The 25,568-nt window shown below is 47.0% G+C and overlaps 1 protein-coding gene across 1 annotated transcript in view; it reads left to right on the plus strand.

Moving 5' to 3' along the window:
• RXFP2 (relaxin family peptide receptor 2) overlaps positions 1–25,568 on the plus strand; it is a 391,242-nt gene that overhangs the window by 325,351 nt on the left and 40,323 nt on the right. Inside the window, exons 9-10 of the mRNA XM_073583177.1 lie at positions 825–896; positions 17,980–18,051. Of these exons, the coding sequence (XP_073439278.1) occupies positions 825–896; positions 17,980–18,051 (144 nt within the window). The remainder of the gene's footprint in view (positions 1–824; positions 897–17,979; positions 18,052–25,568) is intronic.

The raw sequence follows: 25,568 nt of genomic DNA on the forward strand, positions 1-25,568 counted from the left end.
CTCCTGAATGAAAGGAACATTCTGAAAGCTCATCTGCACTCGAGAGAAAGTATTCGTGGAGTCTGAAAAGTCTCCATATTTCCTGCAGACTCCAAGATCTTACTGGAGAGTTAACTATAATTGATCAGCCATTAAAGGGGTTATCCCATCTCCAAAATCCTTCCCCAATATGTAATAGGTGTAATAATAATAATAGCACATTCCTACAATTAGAAATGTAGTATAGTTCTTCTGATTTGCCACGTCGCTTTCCCCATGTGCAGGGCATTACATTAGCTTAGATATCAGTAGTTACATCCAAAAACATCTAACTGTAACTATTTGAGTGGCCATAACCATGGATACCTGAGCTTCTGCAATGCCCTGTACATGGGGTAAGCAACATAGCTAATAAGATTAACTATACTACATTTCTTATTTATGGTATTTGCTGATATTATTATTATTATTCCTACTATATATTAGCATAAGTCTTGGGGATGGGAATACCCCTTTAAAGAACTAGACAATACTGTATCTGCATCCACCAGTACTATGAAACTACGAAGAGAATTGTATGACATCTAAATGCTCTTGTTCATGACTGTTATTTTAATTGTCAGGATATGTGTCCTGGAAAATATTCTTGAATACTATATATACTCATAAGGAAAATTGCAAGTAGAGTTGCCCATCAATGAGAATACTGAGAAAATCTTCCTCCTTTATTGCGTTGCAGTGGAAATATTAATTATAATCCAATATATAATATATTGTTTGAGTAATAAATAAAGTTTATTTTTGGAATAGTTATTGAGTCTAGATGGTTTGCTTTATTTTTGTAGGTCAATGATTAATAACTCGCTGCAAGCTCTTCCTCAAAAGTTATGTGCCCACATGCCATTAATTAACTGGATGTAAGTAATATTTATATTCACATATATGATAAAATGTATAGCTTGATACACTTTGTACTGTTATGAACAATATATATATATCTAATATATAAAGCTCAAAGTGTGTATGTATGTATGTATGTGTGTGTTTGTGTGTGTCCGGGATTGGCATCCGCACCGTCGCAGCTACAGCCACAAAATTTGGCACAGTCACACGTCTGGACCCCGAGAGTGTCCTAAGCTATGTTGTGAGGCGAAATTTTAACCCCGCGCGTTCCAATTCACCAAACAATTTTGCCCCTGTCTACATAATGGGGAAAAAGTGTGTGCGCGTCAAGCCCCGCCCCTCATTATGATGTCATAGTGCCCCTATCTACATAATGGGGAAACAATGTGTGCGTATCAAGCCCCACCCCTCATTATGATGTCACAATGGTTGCCATGGCGACGCTGATGTCATCAAGCCCCGCCGCTCATTATGATGTCATAATGGTTGACTATGGGATGGAGGATGTGTGGTGGGTATATGGGCACTGGACTGTGGGATGGAGGATATGTATGACGGGTATATGGGCATGGGCCTATGGGATGGTGGATATGTATGATGGGTATATGGGCACAGGACTATGGGATGGAGTATGTGTGATGGGTATATGGGCACTGGACTATGGGATGAAGGATATGTATGACGGGTATATGGGCACGGGACTATGGGATGGAGAATATGTATGACGGGTATATGGGCACGGGACTATGGGATGGAGGATGTGTGATGGGTATATGGGCACTGGACTATGGGATGGAGGATATGTATGACGGGTATATGGGCACAGGACTATGGGATGGCAGATATGTATGATGGGTATATGGGCACGGGACTATGGGATGGAGGATATGTATGATGGGTATATGGGCATGGGACTATGAGATGAAGGATGTGTGATGGGTATATGGGCACTCGACTATGGGATGGCGAATATGTATGATGGGTATATGGGCATGGGACTATGGGATGGAGGATATGTATGATGGGTATATGGGCACGGGACTATGGGATGGAGGATAATTATAATTTGTTATAACTAACCACAGTTAGTTACTATGCCCGGGCAGCGCCGGGCTCTTCAGCTAGTATATATATATATATATATATATATATATATATATACACAGTCAAGTGTAGAAAAAATGCTGCAAAGTAAGCTTGCTTTCAAAAGTAGAAAGTACCATATATACTCGTGTATAAGCTGACCCGAGTATAAGCCGACCCCCCTAATTTTGCCACAAAAAACTGGGAAAACTTATTGACTTGCGTATTAGCATTGGGTGGAAAATGCAGGAGCTACTGGTAAATTTCAAAAATAAAAATAGATACCAATAAAAGTAAAATTGAGACATCAGTAGGTTAAATGTTTTTGAATATCCATATTGAATCAGGAGCCCCATATAATGCTCCATACAGTTCATGATGGCCCCATAAGATGCTCTATGCAAAATACTCCCCATATAATGCTGCACAAAGGTTAATAATGGCCCCATAAGATGTGCCATAGAATAATATGCCCCATATGCAGCTCCATAAAGGTTATGGCCCCATAAGATGTTCCATAGATTATGCCCCATATGCTGCCCCATAAATGCTCCATAGATTATGCCCCATAAGATGCTCCATAGATTATGCCCCCATAAGATGCTCTATAAGATGCTCCATACATTATGCCCACATAAGATGCTCCATAGATTATGCCCCCATAAGATCCTCCATAGATTATGCAACATAAGATGTTCCATAGATTATGCCCCATATGCTGCTCCACAGATTATGCCACATAAGATGCTCCATAATTATGCCACCATAAAATGCTCCATAGATTATGGCCCCATAAAATGCTTCATATATTATGCCCCCATAAGATGCTCTAAAGATATTGGCCCCATAAGATGCTCCATACATTATGCCCCCCTCAGGCTAGTTTCACACTTGCTTTTTTTTGCAGCGCGTTTTTCCCGCAAAAAAACGCATTAAAAAAACGCATACAAATGCATACAAACGCTGCGTTTTTTTCCAGCATTTTAATGCGCATGCAGGAAAAAAACGCAGCGTTTTTGCGCGTTTGTATGCGTTTTTTGTGCGTTTGCGTTTTTTTACAGATTTTGGAAAAACCCCACAAAAAAGAAAATACAACCATTCAACAACACACAAGACCAATGGGACTTCATTGTGGGTGTGGTATGTTAATATATATAGACCTTGTCTACAGTATTCTTCACATTTGCTTGATTCTTCTCGTGACCATGGATCTGCGCTGGAAGAGTTTTCACTTCAACTTGGATTTGGACATCGCGATGGCTCAGGCGTATGCAGTTGCTTGCCATGAACAAAGGAAGAGAGAGAGGCAGCGAAGACGGCGGCGTATGTGGATACATCCGATTGTTGAACTCCGGGAGAGCCGTGGGGCATACCACACCCTCTACAGCGAGCTACGTGCAAACCCGGAGAAATTTAATGATTATATCCGGATGTCCCACGAAAGTTTCATGGATTTGCTTGCTCGTGTCCAACAATCCATCCGGAGACAGGACACACAGCTCCGTCTTGCGATTCCTCCTGAAGAACGGCTACTGGTGACATTACGGTATGTTTTAAAAACAAAGGGGTGTGGTCTGATGTTTTTTTTTGGAAATTTAGTATTCAAAACCTTGGGTAATTAGTTTTCGTGAATGTACTAATATCTTATTTTATAGTTTTTAAAAATAATATACATAAATATTAATTTTACTTCTTTGTCTGTTCACAGATTCCTGGCGACTGGAGAAACCCTATCCTCACTACACTTCCAGTACCGTATTGGAATCTCTACCTTGTCTGGAATTGTTGCTGACACCTGCCGGGCTCTCTGGAATGTTCTTTGCCCAGAATTTATGCCCCTGCCCACCGCTGAAAAGTGGATGGAAATTGCTGACAAATTCTGGACAGTATGCAATTTTCCCAACTGTTTGGGAGCTGTTGATGGGAAACACATACGGATCATCAAACCCCAAAGAACGGGATCTGAGTACTATAATTACAAAAAGTACTTTTCAATAGTACTCATTGCAATTGCGGATGCCGGATGTATGTTTGTAGCAGTGGACATTGGAGCATTTGGCCGTGGTAATGACTCGCAGGCTTTTAAAAACTCAGACATGGGCCGGAGGTTGTATGGCAACCAATTTAATTTCCCTATGCCACGGCCTCTTCCTCACACCGAAGCTCCGCCACTGCCCTTTGTAATGGTTGGCGATGAGGCTTTTCAAATGTGCGGAAACTTACTGAAACCCTACTCCAGCCGGGACTTGGACCACACCAAAAAAATATTTAATTACAGGCTGACCAGGGCCAGAAGAACTGTCGAGTGTGCTTTTGGGATTCTTGTTTCCAGATGGCGAATTCTGGGCACGGCCATTAATCTTAAACTTGAAACAGTCGATGAGGTGGTGAAGGCCTGTGTGGTTCTACATAACTTTGTGATGGCTAAAGAGCACCCGACCTTTGAACTGGACGATGATGCTCCTAACCCATTGCCTGAATTCACTCAGCACACTCTCAGGTCATCCGTTGAAGTTGGCCAAATGAGGGACAAATTTGCGGCCTACTTTATTTCTGATGTAGGACGGGTGCACTGGCAAGATGAAATGGTGTAATGTTGTTGTTTATGGTAATAAAAATCCTTATTTGATACCATTACTGAGTGCACTATATTTTTTAAACTCCAATTAATTAAAAAACTTCCCATGTATAACTGAATTTTTTTATGTTCACACACCTGGGCAGGTAAATACACATATGAGTTAAAATTCAGCATTGCTAGTCTGCGTGAAATATATTGGAATGAGCAAAGCTGCAGGCCATGAATCATGAAACCATTTTTTTTTCAATCGAAAATTGTGCAACTAGTTTAAAACAAAGTATGTGATTTTCTCAAAACACAACCCTCAAAACCCAACCCCAATGAAAGTCCATGGGGAATACAAGTAAGTTACACTAGGCCTTGGAATGACTATACTAGGCCGTGGTATTTCAAATATGAGTATATTAGGCCTTGTGCCTACTAGTATATTCATATGTGAAATACCACGGCCTAGTATAGTCATAACAAGGCCACAAGGCCTACTCGATTTTGGCAAACTAGTATCTTGTTTCACAAAACTTGACAAGTTTCAACAGTTTGAAAATAGATTCTAGTTGGTAAAACTAGAGTTATTACACTAGGCCTTGTAATGACTATACTAGGCCGTGGTATTTCAAATATGAGTATAGTAGGCCTTGGGGCTAGTAGTATAGTAATATGTGAAATACCACGGCCTAGTATAGTCATACCAAGGCCTACTGTAATAACTCGATTTTTAACAACTAGCATCTTGTTTCACAAAAAACAAACTGGTGAAACTAGAAAGAAACTTATTTTTTAGACAAGTTTCAACAGTTTGTTTTTCATGAAACCAGATTCTATTTGGTAAAAATAGAGTTATTACACTAGGCCTTGGAATGACTATACTAGGCCGTGGTATTTCAAATATGAGTATAGTAGGCCTTGGTGCTAGTAGTATAGTAATATGTGAAATACCACGGCCTAGTATAGTCATACCAAGGCCTACTGTAATAACTCGATTTTTAACAACTAGCATCTTGTTTCACAAAAAACAAACTGGTGAAACTAGAAAGAAACTTATTTTTTAGACAAGTTTCAACAGTTTGTTTTTCATGAAACCAGATTATATTTGGTAAAACTAGAGTTATTACACTAGGCCTTGTAATGACTATACTAGGCCGTGGTATTTCAAATATGAGTATAGTAGGCCTTGGGGCTAGTAGTATAGTAATATGTGAAATACCACGGCCTAGTATAGTCATACCAAGGCCTACTGTAATAACTCGATTTTTAACAACTAGCATCTTGTTTCACAAAAAACAAACTGGTGAAACTAGAAAGAAACTTATTTTTTAGACAAGTTTCAACAATTTGTTTTTCATGAAACCAGATTATATTTGGTAAAACTAGAGTTATTACACTAGGCCTTGTAATGACTATACTAGGCCGTGGTATTTCAAATATGAGTATAGTAGGCCTTGGGGCTAGTAGTATAGTAATATGTGAAATACCACGGCCTAGTATAGTCATACCAAGGCCTACTGTAATAACTCGATTTTTAACAACTAGCATCTTGTTTCACAAAAAACAAACTGGTGAAACTAGAAAGAAACTTATTTTTTAGACAAGTTTCCACAGTTTGTTTTTCATGAAACCAGATTCTATTTGGTAAAAATAGAGTTATTACACTAGGCCTTGGAATGACTATACTAGTCCATGTTATTTCACATATGACTATACTAGCCCTTGGGTTTGTTTTTAACATGTATTTACCCATCAGTGTGTGTGAGCGGCGCAAACAACATTAATGAAACTTATTAATGGTGAACCACAAATGTAAATTTATTTTTTATCACAAAAATAAAACTAAAAATTATTTTTTACGGCGTTTGGGGGCAGATGGTTTCAATTTGGGGGTGTGCAGGGAATATGCAACACTTGCAGTTGAAGACGGTGTTTGAGGGGAAGGGGCAACAAAACTTGTGGGGGAAGGTAGTCCAGTTAAGGGAATTAAAGTAGGAACACTTGTAGGAGAGGAAATCTGTTCAGGTACATTAGTTGTAATGGCATGTCGCCGTAGGCTTGTGTGCCTGGACCGACTTTGGCCCAATGCCCGCCTTGATTGATTTCGCCTTGAACTAGGGGCAAATATGGAATGCAGGTCCCCCGTCTGCTGGTATGGCTGCTGCTGCTGAGGTGGCGGCTGCTGCTGAGGTGGCGGCTGCTGCTGAGGTGGCTGCTGCTGCTGAGGTGGCGGCTGCTGCTGAGGTGGCGGCTGCTGCTGAGGTGGCGGCTGCTGAGGTGGCTGCTGCTGCTGAGGTGGTTGCTGCTGCTGCTGAGGTGGCGGCTGCTGCTGAGGTGGCTGCTGCTGAGGTGGCTGCTGCTGCTGAGGTGGCTGCTGCTGCTCTTCGTTGTCAGTGCTCGTCCTTGCAGGAGGACTGGTGGCGGCAGTGATGGTCCAGGTTTGCAGAGTGGTGGTGGCAGGGCTACTACATGTTGTTGTAGCGGCAGGGCTGTTCCATGTTTGCCTAGTGGTGGCTGAGCTCCACGCATGCATGGGATTGGCGGTGGTGCTCCAGACAGGAGCAGCGCTTGCCATGGTGGTGTCGGTGAAGTGACCAGCTGCACTCAGACTTGTGGTGGTGTAACGGTGGGTGTCCTGGCTTTGAAGAGAGGTGTCCGTGCAGTGGTATGCAGCACAAGTCGGTAGTGAGGTGAAGCGAGTCAATGGTGGCACAGGTGGAAAGGACACCACTGACTGCTGACCGTACCGATTATGCTGCATAGCCTGCAAGAAAGCATTGTTGCAGGCCTGCAGCACATTCAGCTGTTGATCAGGACTAAGGTGTTCCGCCATGCCCTTTTCAATCTTACTAAAAAAATGGTGTGCTGGTCTGTTGAGGTCGGCCTCCAGACGGTCAAGGCGCTGTTCTACAGAATTGAAGCGGTGTTCAAAGTGGTTAAAACCACGTTCCATCAGTGCAAAACCGCTTTCAACTCTGTCGGACAGTGACTTGAGGCTGGAATTAAATGTCTCGCTCAAATGCATAAACTCGGGCAAGACATTCCTGTCCAAGGCCCTCTGCCGCTGGCGGGTAGTGCCCGCATAACCAGTGGCAGAGACCTGGGACAGGGGAACACCTGATGGCCCAGCTTCCTGGTCACCAGCTGTGTGTGTGTGGGACCTGCAAGGTGCTTCCTGGCTGTCGGATGGCTGGGACGGGTCAGAGGACGTCCGAGGAAGGACCGCTCCAGGGCCAGGTTGCAGGGTGCTGCTCCAGGTGCTGTGGAAGAAAGGAAAATCATTACTACCATGCCTTTACAAGAAGCATCAGCTGTGGATTAGAAAAACACAGATTAATAAAAATAAAAACCCAAAATGTATAATACTTACGATCTTGTGGCAAGGACCGGTCTTAGGAACTGCAACGCATGATAGTGACGGTATCTAGTTCTGGTCCTTGACGCAGATCCACTGTGAACCTGGCCCTCAGCACGAACATCACTGTTGAAGCGGTCCTTGATCGAACGCCAACGTGTTCGGACTTTGTCCACTGTTGATAAAAAAAAACAGTGCCGTCAAGGACAACAGTCACTGCGTCACAATGTAGCAATACAATACTCAAAGCAGTCACTGTAGACCCCGATGACACTGTTGGGTTTCCTGCTAGAATACGCCTAGCACGAAACCCAACAGTGCCGTCAAGGACAACAGTCACTGCGGCACAATGTAGCAATACAATACTCAAAGCAGTCACTGTAGACCCCGATGACACTGTTGGGTTTCCTGCTCGAATACACCTAGCACGAAACCCAACAGTGCCGTCAAGGACAACAGTCACTGCGGCACAATGTAGCAATACAATACTCAAAGCAGTCACTGTAGACCCCGATGACACTGTTGGGTTTCCTGCTAGAATACGCCTAGCACGAAACCCAACAGTGCCATCAAGGACAACAGTCACTGCGGCACAATGTAGCAATACAATACTCAAAGCAGTCACTGTAGACCCCGATGACACTGTTGGGTTTCCTGCTCGAATACACCTAGCACGAAACCCAACAGTGCCGTCAAGGACAACAGTCACTGCGGCACAATGTAGCAATACAATACTCAAAGCAGTCACTGTAGACCCCGATGACACTGTTGGGTTTCCTGCTAGAATACGCCTAGCACGAAACCCAACAGTGCCGTCAAGGACAACAGTCACTGCGGCACAATGTAGCAATACAAGACTCAAAGCAGTCACTGTAGACCCCGATGACACTGTTGGGTTTCCTGCTCGAATACACCTAGCACGAAACCCAACAGTGCCGTCAAGGACAACAGTCACTGCGGCACAATGTAGCAATACAATACTCAAAGCAGTCACTGTAGACCCCGATGACACTGTTGGGTTTCCTGCTAGAATACGCCTAGCACGAAACCCAACAGTGCCGTCAAGGACAACAGTCACTGCGGCACAATGTAGCAATACAATACTCAAAGCAGTCACTGTAGACCCCGATGACACTGTTGGGTTTCCTGCTAGAATACACCTAGCACGAAACCCAACAGTGCCGTCAAGGACAACAGTCACTGCGTCACAATGTAGCAATACAATACTCAAAGCAGTCACTGTAGACCACGATGACACTGTTGGGTTTCCTGCTAGAATACGCCTAGCACGAAACCCAACAGTGCCGTCAAGGACAACAGTCACTGCGGCACAATGTAGCAATACAATACTCAAAGCAGTCACTGTAGACCCCGATGACACTGTTGGGTTTCCTGCTAGAATACGCCTAGCACGAAACCCAACAGTGCCGTCAAGGACAACAGTCACTGCGGCACAATACAGAGCAGGGAAATACTCACTAAACGCCTTTTTGGCGGATGCTGTGGCGCTGTCCCAGCCATCCATCAACGCTGCGGCCACCTCATTCCATAGCCGCCGGGTCACCACATTGTCCTTGTACAGCCGGTCACGGCTGTCCCACAACGGCGAACGCTCCTGGACCAGGCTGATGAGCTGCTCATTATCCAGGTAGACGTCTTCATCCCGTTGTGGAACCTAGACAAAACACATTCATTAGAATAATCAAATTTAAATTGACTAAAAAGTTACAAAAAAAGAAACAAAAAAAAGAGTAAAAATAGAAGATAAAAAAAAAATAAAGAACATTACAAATCATTTGATACTTACATTCCGTATCACCACCGGGACTTGGCTTCGCTGCTCCTGCTCTTCGCCCTCACTATTCCCGTCCACAGATGATGATGACGATGTCTGAAAGTTGAAAAAAACGTAAGAGATTTGGAGAAGCAGCAGATATACTTACCAGATGCACGAAAATAATCACCTCACGGTCTGCTTGCGCCAATTCCTGCCGCGATGGGGAATACTCAGATTCTGAAGACATACTGCATGTAAAAATAATAAAAATCATTAGTACATACATAATTTAAAAGGACAGGCATATAATGTAATATACTCACATTCTTTGCTGATATAATGGGTTCTTGGTTGAATGTCTGCTCTTCAATCTGTCTAGTGTAGTAGTGGCAGAGTTTTGGCAGGCACCTCCTTTATATAGACTTTTTTTTTTTGACTTTAGAAGATTCTAACTAGGATAAAAAGTGGACACCACCCAAAAAACGCAGCGCTAAAAAATCGCATACCTGCGCATGCCAGTGCGCACGTATGCGCATCCATAAGCTATAATGGCCATTTTTAGCGCAAAACGTGCGCATACGTGCGCATGCGATTTTTTCAAGGGCCAAAAAATGCAACATGCAGCGTCTGGAAAATACCAACGCACACCCCAAAAAAACGCAGCGCATGAAAATCGCATACATGCGCTTACAAGCGCGCAGGTATGCGCACCCATGTTAAATATAGGGGAAAAATCGCATGCGCACGTATGCGTTTTTTTCCAGCGCTAAAAAACGCAAATGTGAAACCAGCCTAAGATGCTCCATAGATTATGCCCCCATATGCTGCCCCCATAAAATGCTCCATACATTATGCCCCCATATGCTGCCCCCATAAGATGCTCCACATTATGCCCCCATATGCTGCTCCCATAAGATGCTCCATAGATTATGCCCCCATATGCTGCCCCATAGATTATGCCCCCATAAGATGCTCCATAGATTATGCCCCCATATGCTACCCCATAAGATGCTCCATACATTATGCCCCCATATGCTCCCCCCATAAGATGCTCCATAGATTATGCCCCCATATGCTGCCCCCATAAAATGCTCCATAGAATATGCCCCCATATGCTGCCGCTGCTGCTGCAAATAGCCAAAAAATGACATACTCACCTCTCGTCGCTGGAGGTCAGGTGCCAGTGTCACCGCTGGCTCAGGACCCGGCACCTGCGATATTCACATGTCCCCGGTCTATCGCTGCTCTCCGCTGCCTTCTGCGTCCTCTGTCATTGATGTTCAGGCAGCAGAGGGCGCGGCGTGCACTAACTACGTCACCGCGCCCTCTGCTGCCTGAACATCACAGGCAGAGGACGCAGCAGACAGCGGCGAGCAGCGTTGGAACGGGGACAGGTGAATATAGCATATACTTACCCCCTCCTGGCACGGTCTCTGCAGCCTCGCTTCTCCTACGGTCTCCCTTCCTTCCTTCAGCGGTCACGTGGTACCACTCATTAAAGTCATGAATATGCGCATATTCATAACTTTAATGAGCAGTACCACGTGACCGCTGAAGCAAGGAAGGGAGACCGTGGGAGAAGCGGGGGGCTGCAGAGACATGCTAGGGGGGTCAGTATGATCTGACATCCCCGCTCCCCTGCTGACCCACTGGCGTATATGACTCGCGTATAAGCCGAGAAGGGGACTTTCAGCCCAAAAAAATGGGCTGAAAATCTCGGCTTATACGCGAGTATATAAGTGACAATACTTTGCCTTCAATATAGTGTCAATTCCTCTAGATTCACTTAGTTTTTGAAGAAATTTGTTAGGGAGATTGTTCTAAACATCTTGGAAAACTAACCACTGATCTTCTGTGGTTGCAAACTAATGCAAATGCTTCTGTCTCTTCATGTAGTGCTAGATTGACTCAATGAGGTTGAGATACCAGAGCTCTGCGGGGACCATATTATCTCTTCCAGGACTCGTAGTTCTTCTTTAGGCCAGGATTACACATGCGAGAAACTTGGATGAGTCTCGCATCTTATACCCAGCACTGCCGCCAACCCTCGGGAGTGGAGCGTGCAGCTGCATGTATTTCACATCCATGGCCCATCTTTGCAGACTTCCATCTCCTCTTGTCTTCTGCAGCACATCTCCACACAACGCCCTTAAAGATCTGGCTAGTCCCGTATTTGAGACTCTTAAATGAGGCTCCACGGACATTATTTGCATATTCGTATTTCCCAGGGAGCGATGCACCTAGGATTTCACTGATTGAGCGCCTTTGCCGGCTGCCGCAGTGATTTCTTTGACTGCTCTCCCTGAGGTCAGTGATTGTTTTGTGATGTTAAAGATAGCAGTGTCATTATAATGCAACTGAATAAAAGTATCTGCCCTACGTTGAGCCCCTGAATAAATAATTGCCCCTGACTATATTCCCTTCAAAATATGACCTCCACACTGTCCCTCCTATGGTACATTCAATCCCACACTGTCCTCTCCGTTCCATACTGGGCCCCCTCTTCACACTATCCTCTCACATGGTGTCCCCCCCCCCCAGTAGAGCCCTGTCTCTATAATATGTCCCCTCACCACACTCCCCCTCCTTGGCTTACTATCCCTTCCTGGTTGTGACCTTACACTGTTTCCCCATGGTACCCCCCACCTCCACACTATTCAGTCTTTATTTTGTGCCCACTTATACTTTTCTCCCCCTATACTGTCTCCTCGCACTATTCCCCTCAATAGTCTCCTCACACATTTACCCTCTCACGCTCCATGCTGCCTCCTCACACATCTCCCTGACTCCCCATGCTGTGTCTGCATACATTTTCCACACTGATTCTTCATACATGCCCCCCACCTCCCCACTTTCTTCTCATATTGTGTCTTCAAATTTCTCCCGCTCCCCATATTGTGTCTGCACCTGTCCCTTCCTTGCTCCCCAAACTTGTGTCCTCAAATTATCCCTCCATTATCCTAAATCTCCGCCATCACTTACAGTAAAACTTCCCCAACCCCCTTATACTAAATCTCCCCACACAGTAAGTATCCCACACATGGTAAATACCCACACACGCTAAATACCCCCCCACACAGTAAATCTCCCCCACAGTGCATACCCCCACACACAGTAAATCTCCCTCCACACACAGTAAACCCCCCACACAGTAAATTTCCCCCAACCCCTTTACGCTAAATCTCCTCCACGCAGTAAATGCCTCCACACATAGTAAATTTCCCTCAACGCAGTAAATACCCACACAAACAGTAAATACCACCACAACCAGTACATACTTGCTTGCTTACTGTTTGCTACATGGGGTTTTTTGCCTTCCTCTGGATCAACATGTTAGGGCAAGTTAGGATAGGATATGGGTTGAACTAGATGGACTTAAAGTCTCCCTTCAACCTTAATAACTATGTACTATGTTACTCCCACACACAGTAAACATACCCCAGCCCCCTTACACAAAATCTCCCACACACAGTAATTCTACCCAGTAGAGTAAATATCCCCACACACAGTAAATATCCCTCAGTCCCATTACCCTAAATCTCTCACACAGTAAATACCCCCACACAGTAAATACCCACACACACAGTAAATCTACCCAGCCCCATTACACTAAGGGTAAGTTCAAACTGGACGTTTTTGCTGCTTTTTTTTTCTGCAGCAAAACCTGATTTCTTGGCAGGAAAAAAGCTGCGGTAAAAACACAGGTTTAGGTGTGTTTTTGTTGTGGATTTGGTGTAGTTTTTGGGTGCATTTTTTGTGTCTTTGTCCATGCTAATGTCCATGACTTTTCTGCAGAAAAAACGCTGGAAATAATGAAACATTTTTGCAGCGTTTTTTCAACACCCATTCAATCCAGTGGATGAAAAACGCTGCAAAAGCGCTGAAAGAAGTGGCATGCTCTATGTCCAAAAAAAGCAGCATAGCACAAAATCCTGATGACACAAAAAAACAATGTGTGTCCATGAGATTTCTGAGATCTCATAGGCTTTGCTGATACTGTAAAAAGCAGCTGAAAATTAGCATAAAAAAACAGCAAAAACGCCCAGTGTGAACATACCCTAAATCTTCCACACACTGTAAATACTCCACACACTGTAAATCTCCCCCAACATAGTAAATGCCCCCACACACAGAAATAACCCCACAACCAGAGAGGCATTTTACTTCCAACATTACCTAAGATAACTTTAGTTTTGCTACTATTATCTGAAGCGCTACCTTGGTGACAACCGCTGACCCTGGTTTATTCAAAACCTCACATTTTTATTAAAGATTACTTCTAAACTACTTTCTGTAAAACATCCATTTCTAATACTGCAGCTAAACATTGCTACCAACATTTTCAAAAGGCACATTATAAAATACTTCACAGTAAGACAGCAATAATTCTTGCAAAGGCTGGACACCGCTCCCAGCCGGGATTTCTTGCAGTGTCTCTGTAGCTGAAGTAGAACTCGGGTCTGAGGTAGTCCTTGTTGAAGACTGTTCATGTAAAACCAAGAGAGAGCACCTTAAGAGGCGCAAACTATATACAATCAAAGTTTGTGGGTCACTCTAAGTTCATGATCGCTCAGTTCAATAAAATTGGTGCCAACTGGGCAAACTGGGGAAACACAGAAAATGAGGGCACAACGGTGCCCATACCCTCCTGGGTAACAGTTCAGATAGAAATGTACTTAGTGGTTTTGTCTCTTGCATGATGAAGTGTGAGGATAACGAATCTCTAGTAGGGGAAATCTGTGATGCATGGTAACACCCATCAGCTGCTCAGGCTCCTCCGCCGAGATCAGAAGCCGCCGAATGGGACGCGTCTGCTCCAGCTTTGCGCTTTTCAGCAGGGACTTCTTCCAATTCTCCATTGCGATCAGCTTAGCATCTTGGAATTGAGAACACAACTCCTCCATTTGCTCCATGCGGAATACCGGCCTGTCGCACGCGGTAGATGGGAACTCAGGGGTCAACCCGGTTGCATGGGCGGCGGTCATACCTGACGTTTCCCGGTGATGTTTCGGCTCTGGTGCAGGTGCTGGACAGCAGCCGGTGGCAGCGGTGGTTGCTGGAGCTGCCTGGTCAGTGGGCAGCGACTGGAGTGGAGCAGGTGCTGGTTCAGGGTCTGCTGAGGCCTCCGGTGGGACCTGTGCGGCCACGCCAGTTCCAGGCAAGATCACAGTCTGCCTCACTTTCAGCTCCCGGGTCCTCGGGTAGCTCCTCCTGGCAGGAAGTGCCCAGTGGCGGCAGCAGCGTGGAAGTGGTGACAGGTGCTGCCGATGGCATAGCAGCGGCCGTGGGTTTCACAGGTGCTGCCTGGGGGAGAACTGGTGCAGCGGCGGCGGGTACCGGTGATGGAGGTACCGTTTCTGCAGGCCCCTCCAGGGTGCACTGCCGATCCAAGGCCTGCAGAGCCTTCTGCTTCAGCCGCAGACTGCGTTTCAGCATGGCAATTTCTTCCTCCAGCTGCTGACGGTCCATCACAGAAGCAGGCTGGAGCCTTCTACTACTGTGCCGGGGAAGACAAGCTCCTCTTCCTCGCGCTCTTCAGGCCTCCGTCCTTCTTCCATCATGGCATCCTGGCTTCTCTCTGGGATCCTTTCCCGCCACAGGGCTTTACTCCTCCTTCCTGGGGCGCCGTCTTCTTCCTCTGCCTCCATACCAAGCCAGTATACGAACCCCTCTGGGGGTGGGCCATGTTGCTGTTGCATAGAAGGTCAGGCAGGGGAGGCCCAGGACAGTTCATGCTCTTTTCTTAGGGCCACCCATGTTGTCACGCCCTTCTTCATCGCGCCGGCAGCCATTTTGAGAGTCCATTTTACAGTCTATCATTTTGGTTGTTTTGCACATTCTCAGCAATTATAAGTCCAATAAATCTTCAGCACACAGGACCCGGTGATACCGGGCTTCATCATCCTGTTCGTGACGCCAAAATTGACTCACCCCCAGAGGCCGTGGGGTACTCGTTGCCGGGCCCGTTAACTTCAGTGGGAGATGTCACAGTGGCAGTGACCTGGTCCGTGGCCTCAGGCAGTCAATGTAAAAAGGGGTAGAGTGGTGGGGATAAAGTTGTTGAGATGATTCGTGACGCCACCTGTGGTTTCTGGTCAGTTTGACCAGCGCTGCAGGGTTGCTTCTCTGGGACAGATGGTGTGGTGCAGCAATGATGTTGAAGCTCCCCACAGGTGGAGCTGTAGTCCCAGGGCAGTGTAGATGAGGTTGGCAAGTGGGGAGATGGTGTAAAGAAGTAGATGTAGCAGAGCCAGGTGTAAGGCACAAGAATAAGTGGAGGACACAAGGGCATGTAGTTCCAAGGCTTTACTCACATTCTGGTGCACACAGATGCCCGCTTCGGTGCGGTGTCCTCCAGGTCAGGGGCTCAGCCAACTCCCAGGCAAGGTAAAGTGCACCTTTCCAGCACTCCTCCAACATGTGCCTTCTCTGAATGTCTCCACACTAGTGCCTAATCTGAAGTACTTGTAGTTGCGTATTAAACTCAAGTTCCTCCTTCTTGATGTTACTTAGAACTCTACTTGTATGGCAGACAGCTGTAGCCTGCTTCGGGGACTCCTTGCTTTCATGTCCCGGCTCACCCATGTTGCTGTTGTGCCCCCAAGTCTTAGATGGGAATAAAGTGGTGACGACTTCTATTCCTCCGGTTTCTGCTGCAGGAACGTCAGTATCCATACAACCTCGGGGACCGGACCCCGGCCATGCGCTTCAAACTTGAGGAAGGGCTCTGCTCTGACCCTAGTTCTCTTCTCCTTACGTTCCGCACTAATCTTTCTTCCCTCTGAAGAATCAGGCTTTCTATGGCTTTTTCCTGTGCCAGCAGCTCCAGGTCACAGGAGTCTGCTGCAGCACTTCCTTCACTCCATCCCTCTCAGGGGATCTTCTCTCACCGACTGACCTTTTCCTAACATTCTCCCGCTCTCTTGTGCAGTTTAAGCTCCACCCACCTCCCAGCACTCTTCATGTTCCAAGCAGGGAGCCACAAAGGTTGCTCTGCTACACTACTGGTGTGCGTGTGGGATGTGAGTGTTGGAGTGTGGTCAGGTGTCTCCACCTTACCTGGATAGTGGGGAACCACACCTCAGGAGGAGGTGCAGTATCTCTGTGGCGACTGAACTCTCAGGGGCGCCACATATATATAATAAAATATCTACAAAATGTAGGAGCTCAAAATCACTTATTGTAGACGGTGCATAAACTTTAAAGGGGTTTTCCCATGTCATAAAATGATGGCACATCACCATGAAATGTGGCCCTGTCGCCTCACCAGTGATGCAATATCTCAGATAGTTTCCCTAACACCTTGACTTCTCTGGCCACCTGCTACATACGTAGTCCACCAAAGCGCTATCCACTATTTGTGTTGTAGAGCCACCCTCACTCACGTTGAATGAGCTGTGCATTACGGGAATAGCTCTCGCGCTCCACAGCGGCTACATCTGCTTGTCCTTTACTCCACATGAGAGCTCTCAGACTCTTTATACCTGATGCCATTAGATTGGAAAGAGAGACTATAGGGAATATTGTCCTAAGTTAAGGCTGCACAGCCATTACTCAGCCATCTGCGCTGGTCAATGGCCACAAGATTATGTTTTACTGTAACATGGTCAGGGACGGCAGATGTGGCCAGGGCTTGCATCCTCCGTGACCACCACGCTACTGGAAAATGGGGGGTCCTGGCTGAGTGTGCGTGTTCCTGTTACTTTTGCGATACACCGCTGCAGACAGTATGCTGCGTCTCGACTTGGCAGGTCAGGACCAGATGGAACAAAGATGAGTAAGGGAGACCAGAGTCCAAAAAAGGAAGATAAGGATGATGGACTCTGAAGGAGCTCACTGAAAGATTCTCAGTTAACTCATTCTGTAGTGAGCCGTAGAGGCTATAGAAGGCAAATACAGAGGCTATAGAAGGCAAACTGTGCAAAATTTCTAAGGGAAACTTAACGGCCAGTGAGAAAAAAAATATTACATCATTTTGGCAGATATAGGAGCCATTGCTTACAAAGCCACAAAGGCTATATAATATACATTAAGGTGAACCTATGCTTTTAATAGGCGGCACTTCTATGAATGAAAGCCAGAGGCTGCCATGAAGAATAAAATTAATTTTCTCCCAGTAGCCGAGCTTTCTACAACTTTAGAACACTATTAACCTGCAGATTAGATCCATGTCTGCAGGTTAATAATGTTTGGGAACATAACAGGTTTTAGCTTACAGCTTTTAAATACATAAAATGTTGGAGTTAAGACAATGCAAACCTAATGCTATTTAACAAACAGCAATTGTAGGGTTTTACATTTTTTCTTTATGTGCAGAGATTTTGAAGGGAACAGAATTGGGTCACTGAGTAATTCAAGTTTTGTCACGTGTGATGAACTCACTGTCTTGTAAGTGTCTTTAATCTTTATTACACAATTTTGTTGCATTGTTCATGCATATTTCATATGAAGTAAGGATGGCAACAGTGATGATTATGTATGTAAAAAGCTGCAGAATATGATGGCACTATATAAGCAAAGCATAATAAAAAGTGAAAAATCATTACACATTCTTTAATTCCCTCAAATAGTTAGAACTATGAGCTCTAGCTCATTATAAACTCAGTACATAGATTCATTATGTTCAGCTTATACTAATGACAAGAAACAGGTTAATTGGAATGAGTAAGAATACATGTGGGTGAAAACTTCTCAGGGGCAAAATGTTATGCACGTACCACACTGACACACGGGTAAAGGGAGTAAGGAAGAACTACTACTGGGAAAAGCCACACCTACACCCAACTAGTCCCTGTACAGACTAGGAAATCCCTAGCAGCACAACTAAAAACACCATCTCAGACCCGACTCCCTAAAAAGCCATCAAGAGGCTTCTCATGTCTCCTGAGGAACCAGAGGGCAGGCTGCATCACACTGCCAACAAGGGGAGAGGAAGGTGTGCAGATGGACACGAAGACCCAGGGTGAGAAACTTAATGCACGTTCATAAATGGGGAGAGAGAGAATAGTAAGGAGAGACAAAATATAAACCAAACTAGAATAACCTCCCTGAAAATTAATAGTGGTAAAAAGAAAAGGTGCTAGAAAGGTACACAAACCGTCACAGGAAGAATATAAGTGGTGTTAGTCTAGCAGGAAAAAAATCCCTTCTCTAAAGGGCTGGAACTCCTTAGCACAAAGCTCTCTTGAAGTATAGCCAGCAAGGAAGTGCAGTGAAGGGATAATATATAAAGTCCCCCAGAACATGATGGGGCAAACCAAAATGAGAAAATGGAAAACACCTGGAGAGGAGCAAACCAAGAAGGGAGAATAAAGACAATATGAACAAACAGCATTCAGAAAGGAAAGTTAAAGAACAATAGCCCAACAAACAAAGGAACCGACCACAAAGCAACAGCTTACTGGTTCGAATCCTTAAACCGAGCCATCAAAAAAAAAGTGCAAGAAAAGTGGCACGATGATGCAGTAATGCAATTTTGAGTACTGGTCACAAAGCCACCAAATTGGCCAATTACATATTGTTAATCTCAGAGACAGAGGCTGTAAATATAGGAAGCCAGAGACCCAAAGACTAATTTGAGCAGTAGGAAAAAGTCAGCAACAGGAGGCATCAGGTGTACTAATAGTATATTTTTACTAAATGATAGCAGAGACTGTGCTGCTCCAGTTTATTTTAAGGCACGTGTGCCATTCTATAAAGGGGTTATCATCTTTAGAAAATACAATGAATTGTGCAGAATAATAATGGCTATGCTGCAACACCACACACAACCTGTAGACAGCTGAAGCTTTATCTTTAGAAAGCCAACAACCTTTTCAAAGTCTGGACAAATCCATTGTGTCTGAAAAAAAGGTGCTTTATTGCTGAGTAAATCCTTAACTTTCTTGTAGAAATCCTTTTTGCTGTTTTAGAGAAATTGCTATGCTCACATGATGAGGTGGATCCTCCAAGCCCAGGGTCCTGGTGGGCATCAGTACAGCATCCAAGGGAGACATATAACAGAGGTACTGGAGAGCACAAGTGGACAGGAGACTGAGGGACTGGAAGCTGCAGGCAGACAGGAGACGTCCTTGAGACTGTAGATAGGTTGCAGAGATATTGAAAGCCCCAGGCAGACAGAATACATCCTGCAGACCGCAAACAGATTGCAGAGATACTGAAGGCTGCAGACGGAGAGGAGACTGGAGCACTAAAGTCTTAATACCAAGACACAGTGTCTTAATACCAAGACACTGAAGCATGAGTGACCTAGAGATAAGAGGCAGGCAGAAAGCATGGCATAGGGAGAGAGGCAGTTGAGCTGGAAATGCAGGGCCCACCCAATACACTTGCAGTTCATTGGCATACAATTTCTACTATGGATTCCTCTAAAACAGCAAAATGGATTTCTTCAAGAAAGTTAAGGATTTAATAAGCATTAAAGCTCCTCTACATAGATGCCAAAAGTTTGGGGTATAAAATCCTGATGACAGGTTCCCTTTAAACAAGTTGTCCACTACTTTTACATTGAAGACCTATCCTTAGGATAGGCCATCAAAGTCTGATATGCCGGGGTCCAACATCCAGCATCCCGGCCTATCAGCTGTTATAGGTGTTATTGCATCCGCAAAGTAGTCCAGAAGTACTCACTTGTGGAGTTGGCTATCTTCTGACAGTGGCGGCAGCCGCAGGGTACTGCACATCCACACCCTTTTGATTTGATTAGGACGCAGATGTGCAGTACCAAGCCTCGACCACTGCCAAAAGAAGGAGCAACTCTGCAATTGAGTATTTCCTACCACTGACACTGATGGCAGCTGATAGGCAGGAGTGCCAGGTGTCGGATCCCGGCTGATCAGACATTGATGACCAATCCTAAGGATCTTTAAGTGATGATCCTGCAATGCACCTTTAATGCTGACATAAACAGATGAATATTTTCTATAGGCATCTAATATATAATTACCATTAAACTGTCACACACTTCCGGCGCTTGTGTCGCTTCCACAATGCACTGTGATCGTAAGTACGCCGATCGCCATATTGGAACACCCAAGTGATGGGTATTCCAATATGGCACCCATCGGTGGTACCAGGCCCTTCCACAGTACCACCAGCGGGACACCGCCGGGACCCCCCGCCGCTGCTGGACCCACCCCTGCCTGCCCACCCACCTCCGTCACAGCCGGCAGGAAAGACCTCTGCTTGCGGCCTGTGCTGGAGATGTGGTGCAGGCACCCTCTGGTGGCGCTGCACCCCATCTCCAGCACAGGGTGCAAGCCGCGGTCTTTCCTGCCGGCTGGCCGCCGCCAGGACCCCCGCCGCCTCTGAACCCCCCTCTGCCGCCGCTGGACCCGCCGCTGCTGGCCACGCTGCCGGACCCCCCCGCTGGACCCACCGCTGCCTGCCCACCATGTAAATACACACACACCCATGCCGCCGGACCTGCCGTTGCCTGCCCACCATGTACACACACGTACGTACACACACACACATACACATGTACTCACACACACACGCATTCACATACATACACACATGTACTCACATACATACACACACACACACACATCTACTCACATACACATACATACTCACATATATACACACACACGTACTCGCATACACACACGCACACGTATTCACATACACACACACACACGTACTGACATACACACACACACACACACGTATTGACATATACACACACGTACTCACATATACACACATACACACACGTGCTCACATACACACGTACTCACACACACACACACGTGCTCACATACTTTACACACGTGCTCACATACTTTACACACACGTACTCACCAGAGGGCGCCTGCACCCCATCTCCAGCACAGGCCGCAAGCCGAGGTCTTTCCTGCCGGCTGTGATGGAGGTGGGTGGGCACGCAGGGGTGGGTCCAGCAGCGGTGACGGGTCCAGCAGTGGCGGGGGGGTCCCGGCGGTGTCCCACTGGTGGTACTGTGGAAGGGCCTGGTACCACCAATGGGTGCCATATTGGAATACCCATCACTTGGGTGTTCCAATATGGCGGTCGGCGTACTTCCATTCACGGTGCATTGTGGAAGCGACACTCACACGTACTCACATACACACACACACGTACTCACACACAAACATACTCACATACTGTTGCGCCCGCCGGCGCTCACCTGGGGTCCTCCTCCTGCCGGCGCCCCCCCTCTCTGCTCTCGCGCCGTCCCCTGTCTGGCTTTGCAGGGGTTCGGCGCGTCGGAGGTCCGCGCATGCGCGCTCGCCCTTCCTCGGCCTCTGTGCATCCTGGGGGCACCTAACCCGGTGGCTCCGCCCCCATCAGCTGGGCATCTGGACAGGTAAGACGCCTGTTTGCCTTAGCCCATGGAACCCCTTAGCCCACCTCGATACAACGGGGACCCCAAGCTGTGTCGGGGTTTCCTGAACCAGTGCCGTCTCCACTTCGAACTCCTGCCCCAGCAGTATCCCACTGAGCGGGCCAAGGTGGCTTTTATTGTCTCCCACCTCGAGGGAGACGCTTTGGCATGGGTTAACCCACTCTGGGAGCAGGATGACCCTGTGGTCTCCCAGTTAAGTACCTTTTTTGAGACGTTTCGTCGAGTATTCGACGAACCGGGCCGTCTGGCCTCTACCACGGAATCCTTATTCAACCTCCACCAAGGGTCCCAAACCGTGGGTCAATATGCCATCCGGTTTCGGACCCTATCCTCAGATTTGGGGTGGAACAACGAGGCATTGGTAGGGGCCTTCTGGCGTGGTCTCGCAGGTCGTATTAAGGATGAGCTGGCTGGTCGTGATACACCCACCGCCTTAGAGGAACTGATTTCACTGGCCACACGTATCGATCTACGATTCCAGGAGCGTGCTCGTGAGAGGAGGCTCCCGCGTTCTTCCCCAGCCGTCCGTGGACCACCCTGCCCTTGGTCCGGGATATCCGCTTCAGCTTCTATGCCAGAACCCATGCAGGTAGACCGGCTTAAACTATCGGGACAACGCCGAGAGGAGAGGCGTACCAATGGACTCTGTTTCTATTGTGGCAGCGACACCCATCTGGTCCGTGCCTGCCCGGAGCGTCCGGAAAACTCCTCCACCTAGGTCAGGTAAGAGAGGCCTCCCTAGGTGTCTGTGATACCTCTCCACCCCTCACTCTGTCCGTTTTGTTGCACGTTGGTGGTAAACGTTTTTCTTTGGCGGCCTATGTAGATTCCGGCGCAGCAGGAAATTTTATTAGGCTTAAGGAGGTTCTTAAATTCTTGGTTCCGGTTAAGACCCTAGAAACTCCACGGATCCTCGCTTCCGTGGATGGTAAACCTCTTCAAGAGGCAGTTACCCTAATCACCCAGGAGATAGAACTCCAGGTACGGGCCTTGCACAAAGAGAAGATCGCCTTTTATGTCCTGGCGGGCATCTCGCACCCTATTCTTCTTGGTCTTCCCTGGTTACGGGCCCACGAGCCTACCTTAGACTGGCATAAGGGCCATATCCTGCGCTGGGGAGAGTCCTGTGGGGTGGGATGTCCCGTGGGTGATTCCCGTTCCCTTCCCTTGGTCCCCGGGTTGCCCATCGCTTACAGCTCTTTTTCGGACGTCTTTAGCAAGAAGGAGGCCGAGAACCTCCCACCGCACCGACCCTACGATTGCCCCATCGACCTCGTCCCTGGAGCTATCCCTCCGAGGGGTAGGATTTATCCGCTCTCGCCGGCAGAGACGCAAGCCATGTCTGAGTACGTTCAGAGAACTTGGCCAGGGGTTTCATACGGAAGTCTTCCTCTCCTGCGGGCGCAGGCTTCTTCTTTGTCAAGAAGAAGGACGACTCGCTCCGCCCGTGCATCGACTACAGAGGTTTAAACAGCATCACGATAAAGAACAAGTACCCGTTGCCTCTCATCCCCGAACTCTTTGATCGCCTTAGAGGAGCCCAGATATTTACCAAACTTGATCTCCGAGGAGCCTATAACTTGGTCCGAATTCACGCTGGGGATGAGTGGAAGACCGCGTTCAATACGCATGACGGTCACTACGAGTACCTTGTTATGCCTTTTGGCCTCTGCAATGCACCTGCAGTATTCCAGGAACTCGTCAACGATATTTTTCGAGACCTCCTCTATTGCTGTGTCGTGGTTTACCTTGACAACATCCTTGTCTTCTCCCCGGATCTCTCTACCCATCGGCGGGACGTTCGGCAAGTGTTGCTACGTCTTAGGGAGAACCATCTGTTTGCCTAGTTGGAGAAATGCGTCTTCGAGCAACCGTCCCTGCCGTTTCTAGGATACATCATTTCGAGGTCTGGTCTGAAGATGGATCCTGAGAAAGTGTCCGCTGTCCTGAACTGGCCTCGTCCCCTTGGACTCAAAGCCATCCAACGCTTCCTCGGCTTTGCTAATTATTATAGGCAATTTATTCCTCACTTCTCCACCTTAACCAAGCCTATCTCTGCCCTCGTACGCAAAGGGGCAAAACCCCACCTCTGGCCTCCTGAGGCAGAGGACGCCTTTCAAGCTTTGAAGAAGGAATTCTCTTCCTCGCCTGTTCTCCACCGTCCGGATGCCGATAGACCCTTTATTCTTGAGGTCGACGCATCATCTGTTGGAGCTGGAGCAGTTCTCTTGCAAAAAACCTCCACTGGTCGGACTGTCACATGTGGATTTTTCTCTAAAGCCTTTTCCCTGCCCAAGCGCAATTATTCCATTGGGGACAAGGAACTACTTGCGATAAAACTGGCTTTAGAGGAATGGCGTTACCTTCTCGAAGGAGCTGTCCATCCCTTCACCATATTCACCGACCACAAGAATCTGGCCTACGTCCAGTCTGCTCAAAGGCTCAACCCCCGGCAAGCCAGATGGTCCTTATTCTTTGGACGCTTTGATTTCGAGCTCCACTTTCGGCCGGGTAATAAAAATACCAAAGCAGATGCGCTATGGAGGTCATTCCTCCCTACGGATGAGGAGGAGGGTCCTGCTCACATCATCGATCCAGCGAAGGTCGTCACTTTAGCTCCTCTTAAGTTTGGTTAATCCACCACCAGGCAAGACCTTGGTATTGGACCATGACAAAGTAAGGATTCTGCATTGGGGGCACTCCTCTAAAGTCGCCGGGCATGCTGGAGCCAAAAGGACTCTGTCCCTCATCTCCCGCCACTATTGGTGGCCATCGCTCCGCCAGGACGTCTTGGAGTTCACCGCTTCGTGTCCCTCCTGCGCCCAAAATAAAGTTCCAAGACAGTTACCCTCTGGTCTCTTACATCCGTTGCCTATACCTTCGGTCCCTTGGAGCCATATCGCCATGGATTTTATCACGGATCTACCTCCATCCTCCGGCTGCACTGTCATTTTGGTGGTGGTGGACCGTTTTTCCAAGATGGACCATTTTATCCCTCTGCCTGGCCTGCCTTCGGCACCCGAGTTGGCGAAGAACTTCTTGCAACATATTTTCCGACTTCATGGTTTTCCCCAGCACATCGTGTCTGACCGTGGTGTTCAATTCACCTCCCGTTTCTGGAGAGCCCTCTGCGGCTCAATGAAGGTAGCCCTGGATTTCTCTTCTGCCTACCACCCGCAGTCCAACGGCCAAGTGGAGTGAATCAACCAGGTGTTAACCTCTTATCTTCGGCATTTTTCTAATGCACACCAGAGCAACTGGGTCTCGCTACTTCCTTGGGCTGAATTCGCCCACAACAATCACCCCAACGAATCCTCTTCTAAGTCCCCCTTTTTTGTGGTTTTCGGACAGCACCCGGGCATTCCCCTTCCCATTTCCCCCGCCTCGGGCGTGCCGGTGGCAGACTCCTTGTCCTCAGAATTCTCTAAAATTTGGGAGGAGACAAAAGGGGCCCTTGAGAGAGCTAGCGATCGGATGAAGAGGTACGCCGACAAGAAACGCCTTGACGTTCCCCCTTATCAGGCGGGCGATAAGG

Source organism: Dendrobates tinctorius, unplaced genomic scaffold, assembly GCF_039654945.1.
Source record: "Dendrobates tinctorius isolate UK_male_01 unplaced genomic scaffold, ASM3965494v1 ptg000075l, whole genome shotgun sequence".
NCBI classification, from domain to species: Eukaryota; Metazoa; Chordata; class Amphibia; order Anura; family Dendrobatidae; genus Dendrobates; species Dendrobates tinctorius.